We start from the raw sequence: 17,876 nt of genomic DNA on the forward strand, positions 1-17,876 counted from the left end.
GTCCTATTCACTCACTTAACCAGTTTATATCCTTTTACAAAAATTCTGTGCCCTCAAAAATTATCTTATGAGCTGTATTGTCAGCAAACTTAAATACAATGCATAATGTCTTCAGTCTAAATCATTAAGTTGGATTCTGAATGGTTGAGTAAAAAATACCCGTTACATTAATTTATTTACAATTATGGAGCAAAGATAAAACCCCTAGCATAAAAAAAATATCCATTGACGTGGCTAATTTACTTTGAAATGCTTCCTGACATATATTAAAGCATCTAAATTTCTTATCAGATACACTTTACCAACTGAAAATGGTCCGTTTATCTTTCTGGGACTTTCTATCAGTTAGGCTTCTATTTATTCCAACATGGTGTCAATACAAGCTTCAATGCGGTATCTTTAAGAAAACTAAATACTCCACATTCATTGACTTTCCACTGATGCTTTGCATATTACACTGTGCTTACTAACAGTGTTAAGCTAGGGAATAGGTAAGACAGATGACACATAAATAATAATCTTGCATTGGGGTGCCAAAGGTTTGAAGATTTCCATCTGGGTTGGTGGTGGTAATAGATTGGTGAAGTTATTGGATATCGATCTACCCAGTCTGGCTCAGCAACAAAAATAGTTGGGTATTTCTTATAGTTAAAACATTATTGTGATTTACATAAGAAAGTTGATGGATTTGGCTTGATGGTAGAGGGTAAGATTAGGAGGACAGGAAGAAAAATGGGATGAAGAATGTTTAATTGTGATCCTTGTTGGGATTGCATATTTAGTTAATTTATTTCACTAATTTTAACTAGCAGCAATCTGAGAAAAGTTGTCAACACAGTTCAGAGAGGGACCCCAAGGAAAGGCCTCCCGAGGCATATTTGCAGCAGGGGGACTCGGCCTGATTCGCTTGACACATGAGGAATATCCTCCTGCCCAGCCTTCTACATCTGCAAAAAGTACTAGAGAGCTGGCACCATATGTGGATGATCCATGCAGGGAGCCCATTGCAATAAATACCGTATGTCATGAAGCAGACGTAGCCTGTCAAGGGCCAATTAAGTGATTCATTCTTGGATAAGATGATGGTTCAGTGCTTTCATGGTGATCAAATGGATAGAGTCTAATGTTGCAACAATTGTGTTTTGGATAAACAGGGCATTTCCAATAAATGTGGAGAAAGCTATGGAATTGTTTTTCAGCATTATTTTGGGATTAAGCAATTCCATTTAGAAAAATTGACGTATCATTTTTCTTGGGTTGAGAGCAACAAACTGCTCTGCCTGGATGTTGTGTGGTTGCTCCTATTAAAACCAGTCGTGAGTGTTTCTCACCGTACTGACATGGGTCTGTGTAGGAAAATAACTGCAGATGCTGGTAGAAATCGAAGGTATTTATTCACAAAATGTTAGAGTAACTCAGCAGGTCAGGCAGCATCTCAGGAGAGAAGGAATGGGTGATGTTTCGGGTCGAGACCCTTCTTCAGACTGGGTCTGGTTGATGGTGAAGAGTGGTTTTGAATATCACAATGTGTAATGAATTGGACCAGCCAAAATGTTGACATGGCTTTTCTAATTACATTTCTAATCAGCTGTTGTAGCATTTTCCATTAAGGGGTGATGTTGACATTTAAGACAAGAGAATGGGGTGTTTTCTTTTCCCTGGTGGTCACAATTTCACATTTGTGAAAATTATTGCTAATTTAATCTGCCTAAATTAGATATAATTTAGAGGCTTGTATGGATTGGAGTTAACTGCCTTATACTCCAAGAAATTGTGATGGATACTAAATATTGAGTGTTTTAGAAAGCAGCCTAACTTTAGTTTAGTTCAGAGACACAGCGTGGAAACAGTCCCTTCGGCCCACTGAGTCCGCACCGACCAGCAATTTCTGCACATTAACACAAGCCTACACACACTAGGGCCAATTTACACTTATACCAAGCCAATTAACCTACATACCTGTACGTCTTTGGAGTGTGAGAGGAATCCGACAGATCTCAGAATAAACCCACACGGTCACGGGGAGAACGTACAAACTTCGTGCAGGCAGCACCCGTAGTCAGGACCGAACTCGGGCCTCTGGCGCTGCAAGCGCTGTAAGGCAGCAACTCTACTGCTGCGTTACCATACCGCCCTAACTCTTGGTCTTTATGAAAGAGGGGAACAAACAGGTGGAGCTGTTTGTATTTGGATCAGGAGCTTTCGTAATGAGATCCTCGGCTGGTGGTTTTCATTGTTTCCAAACCTGGGGTCACGTTAACAAAAATCCTTCAATGTGGGAATCTTTTAGTACAGACAAAGTAGATCATTGCCCATGTTGTGTCATTCGTACATATGCACTCACAATCTTTCACAGGCACACATGTATGGACTGAAGTACAGGTGCCCTTGCATGCTTTCTCCCTCCTTGCTCATTCTTCTCCAAACCTCTCACATCCTCAGTGCTTCCTGTTCCTCAATTCATAGAGTTAATTTCATCCTCACAACCTGCTGCTTATTGACCATCTCCCATACTGCTGCAGATACATCTCCTTCAGCCCTTAGCACTTCCTTCCCTCTCTGGCACACTTGGTCATGTCTCCAACTATACACTGGCCCCTGGCTTCCAACTGAACCGTGCTTGGGTTTCCTCTGGTTTCCGCATATCTGATCTTATCCTTGGCCATACTCTGACCACCCTGTATATCTTTGCCCACATTTCCAGCTGCACTTTGCCCCCCCCAACTCTCTCAAGGGTTGATTGGAATGGCAACTGTTTGTGACCTTGCAACAGTATTCTATGCCGTGATAATTAGTCCCTGGCAATGATCGTTGCTTTCTTTCCAGTATGAATAACAGAGTCTCTAGAGAATTTTCCTTTCATCCCATTATGTGTGTTTTGATATGACTTCTTTCTACATAATTGGCTGAATGCTGCACTGATGTTGAGGGCAACTTGTCATCCTTGGCATGCATTTCATCTATCCGTGTTAGTACAAAAGCTGTGATTTATTTTGCAATTTGTTTCTGACAGATCCAAACTGAACATCAGAGAACAGTAATTGGAAAAAGTGTCACTCACGGTTGCTATTTATAATACCTCCAGTAGCTAACTGATGATTAAGAGATTGATAGGGTAGCAAATGACTGCATTATACATGATCTGTTTTTGTGCGCAATACATACATGGGTAATTTGCCAGATAGATGCCAAGATAATACTAATTTGATTTGTTTCAAATTGTTCTTTAGTGGATTAAATATTTCAGCAGATATATCCACGTCTTAAACTGGAAATGGTAATTGAAATGCTGTTTTAAAAGTGACTCACTATAAAAATCTTTATGAACATGTTGAGTTTATAATGCAAATATATCCCTGGGATTCCTTTGAACTAGTATCTCAACATGGGTGCCTGTCTTCCCATTGTTGCAGAAATATTCCTGCAAGTGTGCTGTAAGATGGGGAAAGAGTCATTGGTTTTCTTTCCAAATCCACATTTTCATCGGTCTGTCATAGGCAGAACAATATTTATATATTGAGCACGAGACAAAATATATTGGAAAACAAAATGGCCACACTGAAATAATGAACTTGTTTCAGCACAGCACTTGATTATCCTTGAGGTAATTCACTTCAAAGTGGGGTAGAGATGGGAAGACGAGTGATAAATCAAGATGTTCATTAATTAGACACTTTTAGTGAAAGACTCTTTAAATGAAGATATTGCAAGTCTATTTGGATGGTATGAAACAGAGAAAGAATTGTATGCTGCACTAACTAATGAATGGCAGCACCAATGTATATTTTTCTTTCTCCCATTTCGGTCATTGAGTCTAACTTAAACATGGTTAAATAAATTTGAAAAGAGACTGACAGTCTTTCCACTAAACATAGTTGATCTCTGGAGATTTGTGTTTAGCATCCCAGTGAATAGTGAAAGTCATTCCTGTTCATGATTTAGTTTAGTTTACATGGTCACGTGTAGCGAGGCACAGGAAAAAGATTTGTTGCGTGCTATCCAGTCAGCAGTAAGACAATACATGATTACAATCGAGCCATTCACAGTGTACAGTGTTTCGACAGTGTATTCTAGTACATTTATAGTACAGTACAAGGGAATAACCTTTAGTGCAAGGTAAAGCCAGCAAAGTCCGGTCAAGGAAGGACTTCCTTTGCGGTGTGTGTGTGTGCTCTCACCATATGTGAAACAGGATTACATTTGGATGCCACATTAGCAAATTTGGGATACTCACAAAGTTCTGAAAACAGTGGCAAACTAGTAATTTGTTTGATTTAAAGTTTCCTTTAACTTTGTTCTGGCATCTTAATTTTACAGCTTTGGGTGGAAATAAATGTTTGATCCCTTTAGGGAAAATGCCTGAAACGAGTTAGCAATTAATATGTCGGATGGGAAAGCTCGAACAAGCACAACTGTACCGATATTGCCAGCAGTCAGTTTCTTATCCCTGCAAATGATTAATGATTGTATTATCGGGAGAGAAACAGCTGGTTGGGACTTCACTCTTCCTTGCACTCGAGCAAATGGTGTTTTTGATGTTCACCGTGACTTGGTTCTGGATGTCTCTTGATGACATTCTTGAACCGCACCTGAGGAATTGTTCTGAAACCTGCACTGGTTTAGTTCCATCATAATTATTCCCATCCACGGAGTAAGTGTTTCCCTTTTATTTGGCAACAGTTAGCTTGGATTAGAGATTTTTAATGGAAGAAATTGCAGACTAAAACCTCAAACTCATTTGAGAGGCTCCATTATGCAGAATATCAGTGCACAATGCTGGGGTGGGGGGGATGGGTGGGGGGGGGGGGGGGTTGCATAACTCGGGTTTCTGCACAACAAAGCAGGTCCCTAAAGTAGTTTGAAACACTGCAGCCTGAAGTAGGAGTGTTAAAAGGTTCCAAGGGTATAGCCTGTTTATATTAATTTGAATTTCTAACTCCACTGGGATATGAGTAAAGCAATACTTGGCAGACTTTATTTGCTGAAACCACTTTGCGAAACATTGCGTGATAGTTTTATAAGCTACATCCATGCAAGGGCCGAACCCTGTGGATCAGTGTTGCCTAGACATATTGCTCAAACCTTTTTTTTTCATACTAGGTTTGGCTAGAGTTCTCTAGGACAAAATAGCTGGCATCGATATATCAACTCTTAATTTGCTCTCAATCTGCCATGGGAATTGCAGACATAACATTATTAATTTTTATAACTAAATGTTATTTTCAGTCACTTTTTATATTTTCTGTAAAGAATTTCAAACTTTATACTTGCATGTCACCAGGGTACAGCTCTATAAAATAGCCTTGATTGTTTTCTGCTGAAAATTTCAAGAATTTGTATTATTTTTTTTGCCTATTTGTGCCAACAAATAGCTATATCCAAGGGATTTTTTTGTGCTTATGTATATTGGCAAAGGGCAATATTTTTGAACACTAGAGACATTTCCGTATTATTCTGTGCAACTGTCCTGTCCCTAAAAAACAAATCTTAAGACTTAAATATCCAGTTTACTCTGGAGTAAAATATATTACCCATAAATTGTATTTTCCTCCCCAACCCAGCCAATTCAAAGCGGCTGTGGGGAAATAGCTCTGACACGGAATCTCTGCTATGAAGGTGAAAAGTGTAGAGGGCTTTGAGTGGCCTGACCTTATTTCATGTAACTTCTATTTTTCCACAAATGGATATTTATTTTTGGCAGTAACTATTTTCATTTGATTTTTAGTAATGAAGGTTAAGCAGGGTTACCTTGTACCGCGGGGCCTTCCATCGCCCGGCTCGGCCGCGGGATGTTTCAGCGCCCGGTGCGGCTCGGCCGCGGGGACTTGGGCGTGGGGAAGAGAGCGGAAGTTTTGTTGCCTCCATCACAGTGAGGGGGTGTTTGGAGTCACTGTGATGGATGTTTGTGTTGGGGTTATGTGTCTTGTGTTCTTTTTTTTTTTGTGTGACTGCTGGTAACGTAATTTTGTTCGGTACCTCGGTACCGAATGACAAATAAAGCTCTGTATTTTCTGTACCTACAAAATATTTGGTCGTCTCACTCGCGTGCGACACACTTTGATAATAACACAATTAAATTGAGTTAAAAGGCCTTCAGTACCAAGGGAGAAATGTGCAATGTATTCAAGGTAGATGTTTGGGGAGCATATAAGTATAGCCATGAGGAAGAACTGTGTAAAGGTAGAAGGCTACAGCATTTAAGAGGCAGAGATGAGACCTGCTTTAGTTTACAGATATAGAACAGATAAAGCAGAAGCAGAAAGAAAATAGCAGCGCAAGAAAATCAAACTTTTTAACGTCTGCTGCAACTGTAGAGCAAAAGTAATTTTGCATGTGGATGTTTGAGCAGAAAATCACAGCAAGGGCAAATTGTGTAGATCATTGATTCTCTTTTGTGTTTGTATTGTGCAATAAAAGGTGTTTATTGTTGTCTGTTCCTATTGACTGCATTAGAGAAGATTTATTTTTCATTTATTTCCTATTTATTATAAATATTACATCCACCATGATCTGTGCAGATGCATTTCAGAGACACCATAATCTATGTGGTGATCAAAGCCAGGGGCCTACTGGTTTGGGTCTTTCTTTAATTATTTTTTTGTGAGCTTCATTTGGCTTTCCAAAATTCATTGGGGTTGGAATTGTCTTGCTGGTTGGTTAAAATAAGGTCCACATAGTGGGTTAGCCTGGAAGGTTTTATCACGTGGAATCCAAAGTTAACTAGCCATTTGGATTTAAAACTGGCTTGGAGGAAGGAGTTTAAGGATACAGATGGTTGTTTGCGTGATTTGGAGGTCTGTGATACTACAACGATCAGTGCTCAGTCCACCGTTGCTTGTAATCTACACTAATGATTTGGATGACAATGCATTAACTGTGTTCGTAAATTTGCAGATGACACCAAAATTGGTGGTATAGTGGTAACTTTACAACAGGATCTAGATCAGCTGGGAAGATGGACGAAGGAGTGGCAAATAGAATTTAACTCTGCCAAGTGTGAGGTGTTGCACTTTGGTATGTCAAACCAGGTCTGGACATGCACACTAAATGGTAGAGCCTTGACAGGCCACTCCCATTGTTGTTCTCCATACTTGCCAGACGCTTCCATTTTTTTCCTCTTCCAGCCCTCGATGCTCCTTGACATGCAGGGTTTCTTGGAGCACTTGATCACACCCTTCAAAACGAGGAACATGTTGGCCCTGAACTCTCATTGTTTCACCTTTGAGTGACTCCCACTTGTCGAATGTGGACCTGCCTGTAAGCAGCTATTACCAACTTGCTTTTGCCAGGAATATTATCATTGAGAACGATAAAAAATTGGAGGACATCTGTGGAAGGTGTGGACCAATTAACTTGCCAATATTAAAAAGTAAACCTTTAAAGAAACTAGGGGATAAGTGGAACACTGGTTTGAGTCAAGTGTTCCAGATAGAACAATGAAATTGTTACTTGCTGCAGCACAACAGAATATATAAACATAGTACACTGTAAACAATATGATAAGTGAGAGAAAAAAATAAAAATTAAAAAAAGTTCACTGTGTGTATATATGCGCGCACACACACACACACACACACACACACCTCAAAAAACAAACAATAGTCATACAATAATAATAATAGTCTATTGTAGTTCAGAGCTTATTTGAGGTTGTAGTGTTTAATAACCTGATGGCTGTAGGGAAGAAGCTGTTCCTGAACTTGGACATTACAGTTTTCAGGCTCCTGTACCTTCTTCCCGATGGCAGTGGTGAAATGAGTGTGTGGCCAGGATGGTGTGGGGCTCTGATGATGCTGGCTGCCTTTGTGAGGCAGCAACTTCAATAAATCCCTTCGATGGTGGGGAGGTCAGAACCAGTGATGGACTGGGCAGTGTTCACAACTTTTTGCAGTCTTTTCCGCTCCTGGACGTTCAAGTTGCCGAACCAGGCCATGATGCAACCAGTCAATATGCTCTCTACTGTACGCCTGTAGAAGTTCAAGAGAATCCTCTCTGGCATACCGAATCTCCTTAATCTTCTCAGGAAGTAGAGGCGTTGATGTGCTTTATTTATAATTGCATCAGTGTGCTGGGTCCAGGAAAGATCTTTGGAAATATGCATGGCCAGGAATTTGAAATTTTTGACTCTCTCCACCATTGTTCCATTGATATAAACAGGTTTGTGGGTCCTCATCCTTCCTCTTCCAAAGTCCACAATCAGTTCATTGGTTTTACTGATATTGAGAGCCAGGTTGTTGTGCTGGCACCATTTGGTCAATCAGTCGATCTCAAATTCTATACTCTGACTCATCACTGTCTGTAATTCGTCCAACAACGGTGGTGTTGTCGGCGAACGTGATGGAGTTTGCACTATGTCCGGCTACACAGTCATGAGTATAGAGTGAGTAGAGCAGGGGGCTGAGCACGCAGCCTTGAGGTGCTCCCGCACTGATTGTTAATGAGGAAGAAGTATTTCTGCCAATTGGAACAGACTGTGGTCTGTGGATGAGGAGGTCGAGGATCCAATTGCAGATGGATGCACAGAGACCCAGTTCCGTGTGCTTGGTATCCAGCTTGGAGGGGACGATGGTATTGATTGCCGAGCTGTAGTCCATAAATAAAAGCCTGACGCAAGTGTTTTTATTGCCCAAGTGGTCCGGTGGGGAGTGGGGAGCCAGTGAGATCGGATCCTCCGTTGACCTGTGGTGATGGTAGTCAAACTGTAGTGGGTTGAGGTTCTTGTTGAGGTAGGAGTTGATATCGAAGATTGCTTGGGCTGGTGATGACATAGAAACGATAACCATAACAGAGCAAGATTTTCTGATAACATGAGTTGTGTCACACTAGAGTGTGGTACCTCTGTTCATCGTAGAGGATGCATAATGGTCAACTAATTATCAATCATTTTGCCCAATGATTGGGAAAATTAGTTATGGACCATTTAAGGGCTGTGAGCACTGATTTGTGCAGAATAGATAATACTTTGGTAATTGAGAGAATTTGCAAACATAATCAAGTTTGCAGACAAAAGTTCTGTAGGATTTTATTGAATTTCTGAAAAGTATTTCATAAATCTCTATTATTTAAATACTTTAAAATGGTAACATGAATTATGAAAATCTGAAATTATTGAGACCAGATGAGGAACAGTATCTAATTTTCCATCTACGCCTATTTCAGTTTTTGCTTCATATTCCCTTGATAATTTCATATAATTATTCTGCATTTTATATTTCGTGTAGGCTGACCTCGTATTAATGCCATCTTTCACAATTTTTGCACACATGCAGTCTTGGCAATTGTAAAACAGTACTTAGTACATGCAGTTTAAATAGCGTTAAAAAAATTATTCAGCAAGCCTAAAGCAATGATTTAAATATTTTTTAATCTCGTGATACCCATTGTGACACTTTTAAACATCATGTTCAGACTCTCCCTTTGCTTTCTCTGTTGCCCTCTCCATTGCCGCCTGCAGTGGAGAGAAATTGGTTTTTCGTTTTAGAGATACAGCGCGGAAACAGGCCCTTCGACCCACCGGGTCCGCACCGACCAGCGATCCCCGCACATTAATACTATCCTACACCCACTAGGGACAATTTTTACATTTACCAAGCCAACTAACCTACAAACATGTACGTCTTTGGAGTGTGGGAGGAAACCGAAGATCTGGGAGAAAATCTATGTAGGTCCTGGGGAGAAAGCACAAACTCAATAGAGACAGCACCCATAGTCGGGATCGAACCCGGGTCTTCGGCGTTGCATTTGCTGTAAGGCAGCAACCACTGCGCCACCCGGACCGCCCGTTAGAGGTTATATTTTTGGAAAGTGCATTCCTTGCACTTACATACTCGCTACTTCTGTCACCTAATGTTAAATTTCATTTTCCAGATTTTCTTTCAGAAGAAGATGGTTCATACTTTGTGGATCAGGCAGCATCTGAGGGGGAAAGGGATTGACGCCATTTCAGATCAATTCAGAGACTAAACGCTCCTGTCACGTGTTAGAATTGTGGCACAAATGCCGTGTGCTTTACAGGGCCCATTTTATAAGGAAAGGATAGCTTCTGCAAAGAATTTCTCACTGGGGGAAGTTTACAGAAGGTACATTCAAGCTTAGTGGATCGGTGTAAAATGAGTGCGGCTGTCAATAAATTCTGGACCTAGGTCTTTAATATTAAATGTCTCATTATTGCACTACATTGTGATTAAATACTTTAGAATAAATGCATGTTTAAAATGCATGCTTTCAGACATGAAATAGGATTTATGTTTTATACACGATTTTTGTTTCATCAGGAGCATTTTAACCTCCATGTTTCCGGTGGAATAAACTGCATGATTGATGGGACGATCCCAGCGAGCTCAGGACTTTCTAGCTCCAGTGCACTGGTTTGCTGTGCAGGTCTCATCACCGTGATAGCGAATGGAAAGGTCCTATCAAAGGTACGATGTAACTAAAATGAACGTCACCACATCCGCGGTTTATGAGAGAGTTGACCGATGAGCAACACTGTACATTGGGCTTTTGATATACTGGGCGTGGTATATAAAAGGCACCTCACAGAAGGCAGTAGCTAGATTTGGTGATGATTGAGGGTAGTCAGAGCCCTTCGAGGGTCGGGCTCTGGCTGTAAGTGGCTGCCCTGTTCACAGAAAAGCTTTGATATCCAGAAAAGCCGCCACACACTTCCTCCACCCCATCACCACCTGCACCATTCCCCAGTTACAGACTCTCAAAACTATTTCAAGGAGTTTCAATGTTTGAGTATTTCTGACATTGGAAAGTCGGGGGAAAGGGACTTTTGGGTAACGGCATTTTTTCAGATAATTGAGCTAACTTAATTAGATTTCATCCTATCTAGTAGGATTTAATTAGATTTAATCGTATCTAGTGATTTTAAGTGTTATTGAATGGTTGAGTCCTAGTGGTTTTATACATTTTTATGGCTGCGGTGTTATATATTTATAGCAAACACTTCTCGTGTCCAATAACAGAATTAGACATTCAAAGAAAACAGATTCCAGACTCCAAATAAATCAGTTTCCCGGTCATCCAGGTAGTGTCATTTTTGAGTTGGCTTAATAGCAAAAATAAAATCTATTTTGCAAGAACCTTTTGTGACATTGTGTTGCTGTGCCAGCTCTTGTCCTTAAAATAATAGAGATATGAAAAACAATTATTCATTCGCATAAAAATATTAACCACCACCTTTATCTTCCAAGATTGACTCCAGATGTAATTTCCTGTCTTCTGTTGCCAAATCTACTTGCTCTCCATTTTTTTACCTAGTGATATCTCGTAATCCCTCTCTCGTCTTTCCATAATACCTCAACCCTGGAGGCTTTCTCCTTCTTCCTGCATCTTAGATCCAGACATTGGAGTCATTTCTTTTAAGCCTCAGCATGGACTAAAACAAGAGTCGATATTGCCACCCATATAGCCTTAATGAAGATTATATTAATTTTAAACTGTGAAAGGGATGACCATGTATACTAAGATGACTTGGTCCATTGCTGCAGATAATCAATGATTATCGAAGAGTACAGTGCAGAAACAGGCCCTTTGGCCCATGAGCCCATGTGGGGCTGCACAGTGGCACAGCGGTAGAGTTGCTGCCTGACAGCACTTGCAGCGCCAGAGATCCGGGGCCGATCCCGACTATGGGTGCTGTCTGTATGGAGTTTGTACGTTCTACCCCTGACCTGCGTGGGTTTTCTCTGAGATCTTCGGATTCCTCCCACACTCCAAAGACGTACAGCTTTATAGGTTAATTGGCTTTGTATAAATGTAAATTGTCCCTAATGTGTGTCGGATAGCGTTAATGTGTGGGGGTTGTTGGTTGACGCAGTTTCAGTGGGCCAAAGGACCTATTTCTGCACTGTATCTCTAAAACCATAAAATTAAAAAACTAAAAAGGTCTATGCTGAACATGATGCCAAGACCAACTTTTACCTGCGTGCACATAATGCATATCCCTCCATTTTCTGTATATCCACGTGCCTATTTAAATGCCTCTTACATGCCTCTATTGTACCTTCCACCAGCACCGCCTTCCAGGCACGCACACCCTCTGTGTAACAAAACCTGCCCTACACGTCGCCTTTAATTTTTCAATTTAAAGCTCAATTTAAAGCTGTGCTACTGATGTCAAGTATGTGATAGTTCTGTCCTGAATGAATTTTCTTTAAACAGTTTAACATTTAGATGCACTCTAAATTGCAATGAAGAAACTGGCAGAAAATTAAAACACCCCAAACAGGTATTGCTGTCTTACAACCAGGTTACAGCAGATTCTTCTGCTCATTTGATGAAATGACACAAGATTTGTCCTTTTCCTTCAGGATGGGAAAAGTGAATCACCATTTTTTGACCCACAGATTTTCAGAGAGACAAAGGGGTAAAAGTAAAAGAGATGAGCACTGTTCTCATTTTCCAAACGTTATCAGGTTACATTCTGCAGATTTGTTGTAATGGAAGTGAAATATGTTGGAAATCCGCAGAGGACCAATTAGTAGTTGTGGAGAAAGGAAGCAGTGATGTTTCTGCCTTTAATTCAGGATTCCAGCATTTACTGTACTTTACTTTAAAAAGGTTTTATGATATTGAGATCTTACATGAAAAACTTACAAGTGCCTGAAGAGGTAGTTGAGACAGGTACAATAACAACATTTAAAGGCACTTGGATAGGAAAGATTTAGTGGGAATGTTGAGATAATGAACTGTAGATGCTGGTTTACCAAGGTAAGACACAAATGCTGGAGTAACTCATCGGGTCAGGCAGCATCCCTGAAGAACATGGATAGGTGATGTTTTGGCTTGGGATCCTTCTTCAGACATTGCAGGGGTTGGGGGAAAGAAAACTGGAAGGGTCAGGGAGGATATAGGGGGATATTTAGGAGGATATGGGCCGGCTGCGGGCAAATAGGACTAGCTTAGATGGGCTTCTTGGTCAGTAAAGACCTGTTTCAGTGATGTATAACTTTAAGTGTTATGCAGTATTAAAGTCCCAGTGAAACTTCTATTTCAGCTGCAGCTGAAGATCTAAGTCGCAAGTGGGAGACATTGGGAATATAATATGGGAAAGTAATCTATGCCGCCCGATTAAAAATGTTGCACATTACGTAGAGGAAATGATTGGGGACTGAGGGTAGTTTCCACAGATGGGAACATAAAAACAACCAGAGTGAAAAGGCAGCAATGTAGGAGGAGAAAGGAGAATGCTTCTGGAGGAGAAAGGAGAATGCTTCTGGAGGAGAAGTGGGAGAAATATTTTGTACTGCCTGGGTTATGAAACACTTTAATGTCAGAGGCCCCTTGGTTGAAAAACATTGGAAAGCCAGTTTTAAAAAAAAATTCTGAATAATAAAATTGGACAAATGCTTTCAGCAGTACTGCATATACTGTATGTTTTAAACATGGATGGATTAGAAAATAGACCAAACATTACCTTATTTTCAATCTATTCATTGTTTAACTAATCTAGAAACAATTTGTTTTAATCATTCTGGACAAACTTGTATACGTGGAATTCTGTTGCACAGAGAAGCAGTCTTTGTGTCAGGTTTGTTTATTTCATAACACAAGTGAGAAATGAAGCATGTTGAAACCAGATTTGTGGCAAATCTGCATTAATCACTCTGAGCCATACATAGTAGAGACATGAGAGCAAAAGTTATTAGAATAGATAACATCATTGCTTAATTCTGGTGGCTATGATGACAACCAGATAACGTCTGACAAACGTCCCAGCTCCTGATGAAAATAAGTGCCATTACCGTACAACATATGTGAAATAACAGGAAATTGGAACTTAGCATGCAAAGTTGAAGCAGATGGCAACTTTAATTAGTCTTGTGTATAATAGGAACTAACTGTTTTTAGGTTTACCCAAAGTACTTTTTCCTGATTTATATTTATATGGCACGCTATTTTGTTCCATTAAGTCCAATAACAGAGCTCGTACTAAATTGTGTTAGACTTGAATTTTTTAAATAAATAATATATTATTTGCAACAACAATTTTAATTTGAATATTATAAACACTATCGGTCTCATGGGTATAATATAATGTTTATTAATACCAACAGATGTCAATTGATTTTTTCCCCATCAACATTTTATGCTTTTGAGAGGATTATTTACATATAGATGGAAGGGGACAGGAATATATGGAAAGTTGATATCGTAGAACTACCATGGGATCATTGATAATTGCTTAAAGCTGAAATGAATGATATAATTTCCTAGTATTTGGAAGCAAAGCCAATGAAATGTTTGGTTTGGCCTTCTTGCCTTAGATGCTTTCTAGCCTTATCTGTTACTTTTTTGTTCTGAGACTTGATTGGGAATGGTTGAAGCTTTATTTTGATCCCTGGTTCTACATACTTTAAGAAGAGGAAACATCAATCCTCATCTCCCCTGTCAAGTCCCATAGGAAATTTATGTTTCAATGAGATAGCCATTCATTCTTTTGAATTAACTCTTTCAGTTACATATGTAATATTCCAGTTTCAGTATCACCAAGATTCTTGAATGAATGAATGCATGAATAATACTTTATTATCACACGTGACATGCAACAGTGAATCTACAGAATTTTGGAAGATGACAAAAAAAATGTATCTAATGATGTCAAAAATTTGGATTTGTACTGGGCACCTAGTAACCTAGCCACTGCCCCACCACTGTTTTAGGAATATGGACCGATTAGAAGCAACAGAAGATCATTCAAACCTGCTCCATCATTCAATAAGATCATGGCTGAACTGGTTTTACTTCATCTTCTCCTTTTCACCTACTACCTTGATGAACTTTCAACTCTCTGCTTCTAAAGAATCAATCTATCTCTACCTGAAAACTATTCATAGAATGTTACTGCACTCCACTTTGAAGGAGTTCCAAAGATGTACAACCTTCAGAGGCAAACAAATGACCTCATCACTGTCTTAAGTGAAAGAATCTAGGGCCAGGTGCTATTAAACAGTGACACCAAGTTCTGGAATCTCCCAACAGGATGACGCAACATTTCCATGACTACCAAGTTACACTCGGGACTTTGGGTTTTTGTTTTGTTTTAATATTAAGATTTTATTTATTGAACTTTTTTTTGTATGTTTATTATGTTATGTATTGAGTACTGTGTTTACCGACTTGGTATGCTACTGTGAGTAAGAATTTCATTGTTCTGTTTCGGTACATATGACAATTAAACATTCTTAACTTTTGAAGAAGAGACCCCTCGGGATTTCTTCTATCAATTAAGTCACCTTTCACTTTTTAAAAACGCCATCAGATTCAATCTAGCTCATAGAAACATAGAAAATAGGTGCAGGAGTAGGCCATTCGGCCCTTCGAGCCTGCACCGCCATTCAATATGATCATGGCTGATCATCCAACTCAGTATCCCGTATCTGCCTTCTCTCCATATCCCCTGATCCCTTTAGCCACAAGGGCCACATCCAACTCCCTCTTAAATATAGCCAATGAACTGGCCTCAACTACCTTCTGTGGCAGAGAATTCCACAGATTCACCACTCTCTGTGTGAAAAAAAACGTTATCATCTCGGTCCTAAAAGACTTCCCCCTTATCCTTAAACTGTGACCCCTTGTTCTGGACTTCCCCAACATCGGGAACAATCTTCCTGCATCTAGCCTGTCCAACCCCTTAAGAATTTTGTAAGTTTCTATAAGATCCCCCCTCAATCTTCTAAATTCCAGCTCGTCCAGCCATTGCTTATTAGACAGTGCACCCATTCCAAATATCAGTGAAGAAATCTTTCCCTGGACAGCTTTCAATCCCTTGGATTATTTCTGTGTTTATTGTGTTTTCTTAATCTGAATTATCCTGTCTTTATACTTTTCAATCCTCTGGCAATGAGTTTTTGCAATTACGCACTACCATTACCTTTACCATTAGCAATACCATTCCATCACCTCGAGCAGAATTGTGCCTTCCTCACAGCTCTCATTCCCTGGGTAAACAGGCTTTTGTCAAAATACCAGCAGTGGTTATGAAATCACAATCTCTCAACTTTTATTCTAATAAACACAATTCATAAACCATCTGAGATCTTAAGTTTAGCAACAATTCATGTCAAAGTCTAATCTACATTGTAACACTCCCCTGTTTCTTCACCTAATTTCTTGAAGCAAGTGCATATTCTAATTTATCAGTAGAAAATATAGAATGTTCAGCTAATTGCCATGAGTTTATTTCCTACAGTGTGGCTATTGAATTTTGTAATGAGCAATGAGGTGTACAAAAATCAGAAACATAGAAAATAGGTGCAGGAGGAGGCCATTCGGCTCTCCGAGCCAGCACCACCATTTATTGTGATCATGGCTGATCATCCACAATCAGTAACCCGTGCCTGCTTTCTCCCAGAACCCCTTGATTCCGCTAGCCCCAAGAGCTCCATCTAACTCTCTTTAAAATTCATCCAGTGAATTGGCCTCCACTGCCTTCTGTGGCAGAGAATTCCACAAATTCACAACTCTCTGGGTGAAAACGTTTTTTCTCATCTCATTTTTAAATGGCCTCCCCTTTATTCTTAGTCTGTGGCCCCTGGTTCTGGACTCCCCCAACATTGGGAACATTTTTCCTGCATCTAGCTTGTACAGTCCTTTTATTATTTTAGTTGTTTCTATAAGATCCCCTCTCATCCTTCTAAACTTCCAGTGAATATAAGCCCAGTCTTTCCAATCTTTCCTCATATGACAGTCTCGCCATCCCGGGGATTAACCTCTTGAACCTACACTGAACTCCCTCAATAGCAAGGATGTCCTTCCTCAAATTAGGGGACCAAAACTGCACACAATATTCACCAGATGTGGTCTCACTAGGGCCCTGTACAACTGCAGAAGGACCTCTTTACTCCTATACTCAAATCCTCTCTTTATGAAGGCCAACATTCCATTAGCTTTCTTCACTGCCTGCTGTACCTGCATGTTTACTTTCAGTTGGAATAGATTGGGTGAATGCACAGTCTTTTTCCCAAGGTAGGGGAATCAAGACCTGGAGGGGAAGGTTTAAGGTGAGAGGGGAAATATTGAATTGGAATTTGAGGGGTAACATTTCACATTTCAAAAATGCCCAGTGATGCCCAGTCCATCACGGGTACTGACGTCCCCACCATCAAAGGGATCTATCAGAGGCAATACCTCAAAAAGGTAGCCAGAAGGGCAGGAGTCTGTTGGAGCCTGTAGGGTCCGAATTGGGAGGTCTGGAACCGGAGCTGGAAACCCCGAGGCAGAAGACGGAGGCTCTGGAACCGGAGCTGGAAACCCTGAGGCAGAAGATGGAGGCATCATCTGCCAGCATCATCAAGGATCCACACCACCCTGATCATTTCTGCCATCGGGAAGAAAGTATAGGAGTTTGAAAACTGTAATGTCCAGGTTCAGGAACAGCTTCTTCCCAACAACTATCAGGTTGTTGAACACTACAAACTCCAACTAAACTATGAACTGCCGTGGTTGCGGTAGGGTCTTCAGGCTTTGTTTTATTGTGCACTACGTTGGGTTTTTCAATTATTTCGCTTTTTTTGTTTGTTTATTATATTACCTATTGTGTACTGTGTTTACGAATCTGTTGTGCTGCAGCAGGTAAGAATTGCATTGTTCCATTTTGGTGCGTGTGATAATAAAATACTCCTGACTCTTGATTTCTCTGCTGGTGCTGACTTTAATGCTTTCTAATACAAAATTATATCACTTTTAGTTTTTATTTCAATTACTGCACTGGAAAGAATCGTATACAAATAATAAATATGAAACATTTGCCACTAGCTTCCAAATGGAAATCTCTTCATTTGCCCTCTTTAAATTGTCCACATGCTTCATTGGTTACATTTAGATTTTGCTCTGTGTGTGCTTCCACACAGTCATGAGGAAATTGT

At 40.1% G+C, this 17,876-nt stretch overlaps 1 protein-coding gene across 2 annotated transcripts in view; it reads left to right on the top strand.

Annotated features, from left to right (window-relative positions):
- The window catches only part of galk2 (galactokinase 2), a 68,522-nt gene that overhangs the window by 18,348 nt on the left and 32,298 nt on the right, over positions 1-17,876 (top strand). For both annotated transcript variants that reach the window (XM_078427300.1, XM_078427299.1), the window contains exon 5: positions 10,275-10,421. In XM_078427300.1, the coding sequence (XP_078283426.1) occupies positions 10,275-10,421 (147 nt within the window). The remainder of the gene's footprint in view (positions 1-10,274; positions 10,422-17,876) is intronic.

This window comes from Rhinoraja longicauda, chromosome 33, assembly GCF_053455715.1.
Source record: "Rhinoraja longicauda isolate Sanriku21f chromosome 33, sRhiLon1.1, whole genome shotgun sequence".
Classification (NCBI taxonomy): domain Eukaryota; kingdom Metazoa; phylum Chordata; class Chondrichthyes; order Rajiformes; family Arhynchobatidae; genus Rhinoraja; species Rhinoraja longicauda.